Source organism: Pundamilia nyererei, unplaced genomic scaffold (genome assembly GCF_000239375.1).
Source record: "Pundamilia nyererei isolate P.nyererei 1_Seehausen unplaced genomic scaffold, PunNye1.0 scaffold00103, whole genome shotgun sequence".
Lineage (NCBI taxonomy): Eukaryota > Metazoa > Chordata > Actinopteri > Cichliformes > Cichlidae > Pundamilia > Pundamilia nyererei.
In genome coordinates, this window is record NW_005187504.1 from 1,418,191 (window position 1) to 1,428,698 (window position 10,508).

At 38.8% G+C, this 10,508-nt stretch overlaps 1 protein-coding gene across 1 annotated transcript in view; it reads left to right on the plus strand.

Moving 5' to 3' along the window:
* LOC102209774 (neuropilin-1a-like) overlaps positions 1-10,508 on the plus strand; it is a 91,977-nt gene that overhangs the window by 55,638 nt on the left and 25,831 nt on the right. Inside the window, exons 7-8 of the mRNA XM_005740749.1 lie at positions 6,716-6,871; positions 7,915-8,059. Of these exons, the coding sequence (XP_005740806.1) occupies positions 6,716-6,871; positions 7,915-8,059 (301 nt within the window). The remainder of the gene's footprint in view (positions 1-6,715; positions 6,872-7,914; positions 8,060-10,508) is intronic.

Below are 10,508 nucleotides of genomic sequence, written 5' to 3' on the forward strand. Positions count from 1 at the left end.
GCATTAAATAATTAAAAGCTACAAACAATATGTTGAGCATATTAAGAACATGTACTCGAACATGTATTCGATACATTCCTAATTCTTATAATTACTACTTTATTATTAATAGAAAAATTCCAAGGCAGTTATATTGAAGTCTGAAATAAGAATCATTCATAAATAAAACAAAAAGTTATTAATGGTAAATGGAAATTCTTGAGTCGTGTTGAATTTCCTTGCCATATGGGAAACATGGTTAGTAGGTGCATCTTTGCAATTGACCTGTTATTGAGGGCAGTGATGTAAACCCAGGAAAGGTTTCCTTCCCCTCCTGGCTTCAGGTATTTATAGAACCCCTGCTGTTTGTCTTCAGGATCTCTTTGACGCCACCAGAAAGAGCATCTGGAGAACTCATTTAGACATCTCGCAAGTGAGGTGTGTTACTGAAACCGGGGCATTAGGGAAGCGGAAAGACAAAAGATCATCCACAGAATGTTAACGGGTCGGCCTATCCAGAGCAGACCTCTGGAGGAATGCCACAGTGAACTTCCAAACCTGGGAAATATCATTAACCGAGACAAATAATCAGTGCACGTCAGACTTGTTAACATAGAAACGTGTCCAAAAGTTGTGATGAACGAACTGAAGAGCCTTCGCACTGATTATAAATATAATTTCTCAATTAGTGAGAGAGGAGAGGTCGAAAAAAGGTGATGTTCTCATCAGTTATGTCAATCATTCATCAAAGAAAATAATGCCCCCAAACCATGTAGATCTAATTAGTCTGTTCATTAGCTCATTTTGACTGGAAACCCAAGGCTGCTAAAAAAAAAAAGAAGAAGAAAAGATAGAAAAAAGACATAGTTGGACAGTGAGAACAAAATATATTTCTTTTTAAGCAATGCCAAGTAGTCATGCTGTAATAAGATTTTAAGGATCCCGTGGTTCTAAATGGCACTCAGCAGATGCATAATAGCATTCAAACAAAAAACATTTAAAAGTGACTTTTTCCCCCCTCCAGCAACAATTAGGGCCATTAATGATTTTGCCATTTAATGATTTTAACACTGTAAAAGCAAGCCACATGCCACAGCTTTGCAAAGCATTATTTGCAGCATTAGTATAATTTAATAGTAGAATTTTAGCTGTTTGGACATCACTTCAAATTCACTTCCTCGCAGCATGAAAATCAATGAGCAGTTAATGAGAATTCGCTGTTATTTTATTATTTTAGAAGGAACCCTGTAGTTCCAGAAATATATTTAAAATTAGAAACTAACAAAATAACTTAAGAAGTGAAATTGGACGTCAACAGATGCAGCTTTATTTCAACATTTGAATATAATGTGAATATAAAAGGCCATAATAAAATTCTTTGCAACTCTTTACCGTAAGTCAGTTTTGCACTGCTTTTTAAATCATTCAGTATTCATATACTGGACCGTCTTCTCCGACTGTTCCAGGCAGCCCTTGATTTCCAATATTATCCATGTAGCATTAAGCTCAAAACAGGTAAGGATGTGCTACATGCTAAACAAGCTAGCATGTAGCTAAAGAAGCTACATGCTGTAGCTAAACAAGCTAGCATGTAGCTTGTTTAGTTACATGCTAAACAAGCATGTAGCTAATAAACGTGTTACTCATTGTTGTTTGATTTGACAAATAATCAGCCTAATAAAATATCAGCTGTATGGACAAAACCTTATGCTAAATATATGAAAATAAAATTAATATTTAGGTCGTTGTGTAGTTTTCCACATGTTCCAACCATCTAATTATCTTTTTTATCCATAAAAACAAACTGCAATCAGCTGCATCACCACAGGCCTCCACTTTCCTAAGTAAAAACTAAAAACTTCAGATGACAATGGAGTAATTGAGGCTCAGTCTTTCTCTATCACTCTAAAAGCAGTATCCTGTTTTGGCAGGAAGTAACAGAGTTTCTGTTCAATCTCATTTAGCCACACTTCAGCTCGAGTTATGTCCCCTTCCTGCATTTTGTTCCCTTCATTAAAAAGCTCTAAGTGTGACTATTTTCTGTGGCATAAATGGTAGGCACTGCCAAGTGTTGAATAATTAGAAGATGGAAGAGCAATTACCCTCGGTCGCTTGATGGAGGAAGTCTGGAGAATGGAGTTATGGCCGACCGCTGCAGAAAACATGTAATGACAGCAATGGCTGGCCAAAGGATGGCTGTAAATGGTTTTCCTGAAACACTTTGTTTAATCTTAAGTAAACGGTCTCCCTTTTCTTTAAAAGCTCTTGTGTCAAATATTGTTTTCGCCACAGAAGAAACTTTAGCACTACAGGGAAATAGCAGTCCCTCCAACCCGTTGTTATACCCAAGATGTTTGGTCAGGACCCACAGACATCATATTTTAACATGCTGTAGCATCATTTTTGAACATGCATGGTCACCAGATGGAGTTCATTACGAGTCCCTCGGAGATACAGACTCAATGAGACCGCAGCCAAAAGTGGTCTGGCAGTGTTTTCACTGCAGGACATGAAGTCACTTGTAGTGTAGATAGAAGTTTACCTTTTAACATGTGATTAAAGTTGTGAAAGGGTGTACTTTAATTCAAACCATGTACTTTCATGGGCTTACGAAAGTCAAAACAAAAGTAAAATCCCAGACAGGATTCGGACTTTTGTCTTCTGGTTGGAGGCTGTGGGATTGTCCCGTCCACCACTCCAAAAACCAACTACTGCAAACTACTGTAGGTTCTGGTACTTCCTCCCTCACAGTGGAAATTGACACTAAAGGGGCACTTTTTGTGTAAAACTATGATGAAAAATGGCAACGTTTCCGTAATATGATTAGTTGGGAATGAGAATATGTCGATTTCTCAAGTCAGGTTTTTACAAAACGTATTGATATCTATTATGTTACACTAGAATTAACAGTAAAGTTACTCTAAAATGAATCCTTTTTTCCTATTTCTGAATCAGGTCTTTATCCTACACACAGTATTCACGACTTACCTCCTCACCTCCCAGTGTACTGACTTCTGTTTTTATTACAAGACCAGCCTTTCTTAATTTAAGCCTTTATTTAATCAGAAAGTTTCTTGAGATTGAAATCTCCTTTCTATGGGATGCCTGGCCAAGAAACCATACCATTAACTGCAGGCTGCTGTGGCAAAATCTCAAATAGATTTCTCCGTATATGAGTGTCCATTAAGTACAAAATCACAGCTCCAGAAACACAGAAATGACTGTGACACCTACTATTGATAGTTTAGCAGAAATCAATATTTTCAAAATCCTTTCAGCACTAGCAATTTTTTTAAACTTTATTAAAACAAACCTTCTTTTAGGATTATGCATTTCCTAATAATTTTAAATTGGTATCAGTTTTTCCAGTTAAGGGTGCCCTCTGACTTAACCTTCCCCGACTTGCTTCACTTCTTAAGTCAGAGCAGATCTGGTAGCTTGTTTGTGATTTCACAACAAAAACCTGCTGTGTAAATCTTCTCGGTCACATACAGTATGCATAGTGTATGTGGGTGAGACGTCTCGTGGGAATTTAGATGAGAACAGAGCTGGGAGTGCCGTCAAGTAATCCCGCAAAGTATCGTTTCCCAGGGGTCTCCCTGTCAGTGACACATCCCACAAAGACCTGCGGGAAGCTATTCTCTGCTCTTCTCCTTAAAAGGAAACAGTGGGAGAAGTCAAATCCTGACTTCTGGGGTCTTCCCATGTACAATATCACAGCTGCAGTGTCTCTATGGTAATATAATTACACACCATATATTATAGCCATCCCACATATAGCTTAGAGTGTATTTTGGTATGCAACTGATAATTTAGAAACTCAACAAACAAGCGACTGAGTTTAAGAGGAATTAAATGGAAGCCCCATAGAAAGTCTTTATTACACATTTAAATCGTTTCCAAACTTTGGAGAAACTCGATGTGACGAACACGAATCTGTGTGTTGGTGAAATAAGAAATCTTAATTTAAGATAAGCGTTAGTGTGGACATTTATAGACCACTGTGAGGCTTTCTGTTATCACTGCTGCTCTCTTTGATGATAACTATCACTTCTTAATCTCCTTTTTTATCGTTTCCTTTTTCAGCACTTTGAACAGCCGTGTTTCTGGACGCTGCTGTGCTGCATTGAGATAAAAAAAAACAACTTCCGCCATCTGAAAAATTATTTTTATCTGTTTTTTTAGCCCTTAGATCATAATTTCGTGAAAGAAACTTGGGGGAAACGTATTGCCAGGAGATCCGTTTTGATCGAGTAAAATGTGTGGTTGAAAAAAGATGATCGCTTCTGAGATTCTTGCTAATAATTTGAGAAATCTGCATATAGCTGTCCTACTGTCTGTTTAGGTCGACAAATGCTTATCTGATCCTCTTCGAACTCGTTGGACGTGTTGCTCTGTATCGTTGCGAGCACGGTGCTGAATCTGAAGTTGTCTGGATGAGCTGTTTTTATGTTTGAATTTGTTCTGTGTGGCCAGTGTTGCCCCTCCAGCAGGTGTCGTGAATCTGACGTAGCCATTTTAATTTTTTATATGTCAAAGCTTTAAGTGATTCTTTCTATTCTCCAGCTGCAAAAAAATGTGTAACCTTTAAACCACATTTAATTTAAATCTACATCCTACCCTACATTTATCGCCAAGCGCCTTATCTCTCAATTTAGCTATTCCCTGAGAAAGCTACAACCCCAGGTCTGCACACTCTGTGCAGCCACATTTGAACAGACCAATCACACGCATGCATTCAGTGAGCGTTTCTTCATGAGTCCTCTTGTCAAAACTATAAACTTAATGACTGCGTGCACGTTAAGGACATCTGTACGTCATAGTTACAATCTCTCAGAACAGACTCTGTACTAGTTAAAAGGAAAAAACTGAGTTACTCAATATTATGTTCCCATTTGGGGGATTTTCAAGCATAATTGAATCATTTTCATTTCACATTCTTTTCTGTTTTTAGGATTTCTGGGAAGTTTGTCGTTGTTTGCTATACTGGATAATTTAACTCAGACAGACACATGACAGTAAGCTTAGTCAGTCTAGCCTCAGAGTCAATCTGAGAAAGCCCCAGACACATCATGCTTTTTTTAAACTGCTACTGCAAATCGCCTTGTTGTCGGCCAAGGTCTCAGTTTTTAAGAATTCAAGTGTCAGAAAAGGGGAATTGAGATCAAGGTGGATCAAGAACTTTACTGTTAATAACAAGACAGCGCCCAAAAAGAAAGTGTTTTAGCTAACTCCTTATATTTCCTGACTGGTCTTTATTTTGCTATTTAGTCCAAACAACATCTTCAGCACTTATTGTAGTAGGTTTGAGTAATACAGCGGTTTACTGTTAATTCCCTTCGAGCTGACATGCCCCTCAGGCCGCCCGTGGTCGAGTTACATATTTATTCTTTGCTTTCAGTTGTTGGTTTAACGCAATCTCTTAAAACCAACCCCGCATGTCACACACTAGTTAGTAGTAATGCAGACTGACGACCATAAAAGTAGTCATGAGCTCCTACAAACACACACTGTCAGGCGTGTGGACAGTTTTAGACATAAATCGTGTATCATGCTGAATTTCTTCGTGGGGAAATTTTACATTGTTGTTAATGAGAAAGCTCTGACATGCGTCTAACAGTCAAATTCAATCAAACAATAAATGAAAGAAACGTCAAAGTCTGAAGTCACTTCTGGGATTAATAGCTAAAACGAGAGATGATTTCAGCCATCGATGCCTCCTCTCACTGTCTTTAAGTGCATATTTGTAGAAAGTGAGTATTCATTACATATAACACTTGCCAGCATTTTACTCATAGAAACAAGTGGCAGCTTAATGTTTCTGTAAACTCTTTCTCATTAGGTTATGTGTCTGAGTTTACAAATGGGGTGGCATATCTCCCCAGCATCCTCCTCTGATTTTTCACCATCTAGTTAATGATGAATCACAGTGTAATTAATGAGGTCTGAGTCCTTGTTTCCCATATGCCTCAAGTAAAACAGAGCAAGACACTGTAGCCTATCCAGTCAGTGCTGCTTTCATATTATGTCCTTATTGTATATTTTCTACAAGATACAAGAACTAACCTGCAGAATTCTGCAAAAACAAGTTGCTTTATTTCACTACAGGCACATTTTGACACTTTAAGTTGTTCCCAAAGAAACACAATCTTATGCTTGAGTGCACTGGGGTTAAATCGGGCCTCAAAACTCAGAACTTTTGAATCTACAGGCTTTCATTTCCTTGCTTAAGTGCTCTTTGACAGTAATTGTTGTTCAGTGGAAAAGCATCTGCTGTTGGATTTTCTGTCACAAATCCACTCCTTTAATCGCCGCTCCTAAAATATTTTTGTCTCTGATGTCCCCCACGGCTTTCACCCACACACTTTGTACTTTTACTCTTCTAACAGTTTGTACAATACTTCTAAAACGATTTCATTTTTAGCTAATTTTGATTTTTACCCATTTCAACAACCTTAATGCATTTACATTTCCACTGTTTATGTACTGTATTCACATGTTTTTTTCACCTTTACTGATTGCTTTTTATTACTGTTTATCCATCACATAAGTAACAGTTTAAAATTTTTAGGCAAACCCAACTTCTTCAAACCCAACTCTTAATGGTCTCGTATTTCTCATTATCAGCCACAGATTATACATAAAGACAGTCTGGGGTTTCGGCATGTTGGAATGTTGTAATTTCCACTTGGTTACAGTTGTAGAATTCAGTCGTTGGACTTTGTTGTCTCTACAGGTGGACTTGGGGTTCCTACGATTCGTCAAAGCCATCGGGACGCAGGGTGCCATCTCAAAAGAAACCAAGAAGCACTACTACGTTCGCACATACAAAGTGGACCTGAGCTCCAACGGAGAGGACTGGGTCGCCGTGAAGGACGGCTCAAAGCAGAAGGTAATGATGAGTCACTTATTCTCTTACAATGATCATCTACCTAATGCTGACAAGTAATGAAGGACCCTGCATTCTAATCAATGAGGTAAATGGCTGAATCAATGTTTTCCAAGGCTACAGCAGCTGGCTGCATGCCTAAACTAAAGTGTGCACTGAAGGTCTGCTTTGCATCCCACTTCTTTTAACACGTTTAGAATTCATTTATTCTGGCACTGGAAGTTGTTGGTGCAGAAATAAACTTCTAGGGACTGAAATTAGGCAACATACTGACAAACACTGTGTAACACGAAGCTTCAAAAGAAAGTCTCGTCTACTCTACGCTAAATCTGCATCACGCTGAACATTCGTGGTTTATTGTTTCAGGTGTTATTTGTTGTTTTTCCCAAATTCTAATTACTCTGATAGTACAGTATCATCCAAAGTCATGCAAAAACACACTGAAAGCTCAGTTCTTAAAGGTCTGCATAACCACAAGGCCGAAGCTCAGGCAGTTGTACCAGTAGTATCAATACAGTTTGCTGTAGTCATGTGCAACGAATAAATAATTTTCAATAAGGCAGCTGTGGTGTTACTGTAGTAGCAGCTGTATTATTGGGAAGAACACTCATTTCTATTGTCGATCGTGGAGATGCTAGCAGCCAGAGCAGAAGCTTTATTTGCACTTTTGGTGGGAGTAGCAAACACTTACAGTGTTACAGTGCATAGCTGTACTGATTAGCAGCGACTGTGATGAATAGCAGTAAACATTCCTGCCAGCGCTGCTGTTTTGCCCAGGTTTTCTCCTTCTATTTAAAGACCATCCCCTGCGCCCTCACGCTTTAATATTTCTCCTGGCAAAATCACCTAATTTAGGAGTAACTGTGATGCATGCATACATAACATTTGTGCATTTCTTTAATGTTACCTGAGTTCCAAAGTCATGTATGGAAGCCAGTCTGGAAACAGTCCACACAGTTTTAAACCCATCAGTCACTGCAGCGGCCCGGCTGAAGTGGGTAAATATGAGTAAAGTAACAGATGCTCTTCTGTGCCTGTATTTTTAGATCTTTCTGGGGAACGACAACCCCACAGATGAAGTTCACAGCCATCTTCCCAAACCCACTCTGGCTCGCTACATTCGTATCCGCCCTATGTCCTGGGAGCAAGGCATCTGTATGCGCTTTGAGATCTACGGCTGCAGAACATCAGGTACACAAACTCATACATACTGATGTGGGACCTCACTCCCAGCTTCAACTCCTGATGTATAGATTTATGTTCCACAGCTACTCCGCTGCATACCATTAGTGCTGAAGTCCGTGTTTTTACATATTCCATTCATACATTTTCTTCTTAATTAACTTTCCCTGTCCCCTCGGGGATTAATGAAGTTTAATGTAATCATTTTTTCCCCCTTATCTAACATATACATATGCAGCGTATGCATCTGCTAATACTCATTGGATTGCTTTTTTCCCTATTTTCTAATATAGTAAGCCAAACAGACTGTATATACAGAAATTTCCAGCTCACTTTACCATCTCCATAATTTTTCTCCATGCTCAGTAATCTCTTGCAAATATTCTGCATTTTTCCCCAAACACAAAAAGAAAGATTTATCATTTATTAAATGTTTTATGAAATTTTAATTAAGAAAAATGTTCAGTTCTTTCCTGTTTTTATAGACCATTCGTGCTCTTCTCCAAACCTGAGCTGAAATTTTTAACATAGCCTCTCTTTAAAAGATGGATAGAGCCCCGCAGCCTTGTTTCAGAGCTAGAATGTGCTAGAAAATTAGTACATTTTAAGCTTTTGAAAATCCACCAGGGTAAAGTTGTGATGAAGGTGGTGATTACAGGCTGTAATCATGAGTGTTTTCTGCTGTAAAGTTAGCGTTTTATGATGCGAGTCTTACTCATAATCTAACTCGAGTGACCGTTAGAGGAACTGCGTTAATTGCCAAAAACAAAAAGCCACTGATCTCTTAAAGAAATGACTAACATTTCACCAGCTCGTCAGTTCTTTTTTCTTCCTTTTACTTTTTCCTCACTTTTGTTCATCATGAATCAAACTAACATCTTTTCGCTTTGTGGATGAGAAACCCCCGCCGCTCTCTGTTGATTTAAAATAATCACTGCTTCCAAAGCGAGCGCAAACTCCCACAGAAGGATGCCGTTATTCATTACAGTGGAGCAGAGGAAAATCATGGTGCCTCATTACTCATCCCCTAACATTACATAAACCTCAGTCCTTGAAGTGCTACAAACAACTCTCAGTAGGAGGGCCTCATGAATTGGATATCAGGCTCTTACTCATTGGAGAACTGGATATAGAGTGCCGGACAGGTGATTCGGGAGATATAGTGACGCAGTTTGGAGAGTATATATGTGTGCTGTATGCAGGTAATGCACTTGAAGCAGAGCCATCATTTACTTCAGAGCACAAAAGTTTTTATCTACATTTTCGCAATTTAAAGAAGTGATAAAAACATGAATGCACGTTATCGTTTGCTGTCCCTGGGAGGACATTTGGTTCTTATAAGCTCAGCAACATCAAAACGCACACTGGCAGCCCTGTAGGAGGTTTCCATAAAGGAGTCTGAATAGCTTTATACTTTCACACTGTGCAAGAATTTACATCCCCAAGAGCTGTTGTTGTTGTTAAACGGCAGATACAACTGTGGGAGCATTTGTCAAATGCAAATATCATGACTGTTTGGGCCCGGATATTAGCTCTAGCTTGTTGTGGATAATGGATTTAACTTAGCCTTGCAATGACTAGACCATGCTGTGCAAGTATTATTAAGAGTTCACATTCCAGGCAAGCTTATCCAGTCATTATCCCAGAATATTTTCCAATACTTAAACACTGTAATGAAAATGGAAGCGTTCGAAAAAGCAGCCTGGCCCGGTTGTTGAACAGATTGTACTGTAACCTCAAGGTCGCAGGTTTTTCACACACGTCGATGAGTCTGTCAGCATCATGATGCCCGTGAGGCGAGACTTTAAACCTCCAACATGTTGCTAAGATTCTGCTGCGAGCCGCCTCTTGACCTCTGATGATGTGAGGCAGATTTGTAGTTGTAAACTTTTCTCTCCTTCTTCATTTGAATCAGAGATCCGTCCGGTTTTGCTTAATGAGGCAAATTTGTCATTTTGGTTTATATAAATCATTTTTAAAAATCAACTTGACTTCACTGCAATAGGAGTGAAACTTTCCAAGCCTTCTATGTGCTGAAAGAAAGCTTTGTTTAGACCAACTCTGCATGAATAATGCAGCCTCTTCATTTATTTCGGTGGAGTGTTCAGTGGAGGCTCAGTATCATCTGGCAAGGTGCTGTCAAGTGTATAATGCAACTAAATTACCTTTTACCCTGAATGCAGAATTTCTCCTATCCCCTCTCATGCTCATCAAGAGAAAATCAAATCTTTTCCACTGTGACAACTTCCCCCTCCTCGTCCTAATGTATTAACTTTGCAGTGTTTTGGTGTCTGGTAACTCTTCATACTTGAGGATCTGTTAAATCCCGAATCATTTTTCATCATCTAGCTGGTACTTGAGACTATGTTGCAGAGCAGGGCGATATGACCAAAAATATTTATCACGATATATATTTGAAAATTTGCGATAACGATATAACTGACGATATAATTGACAC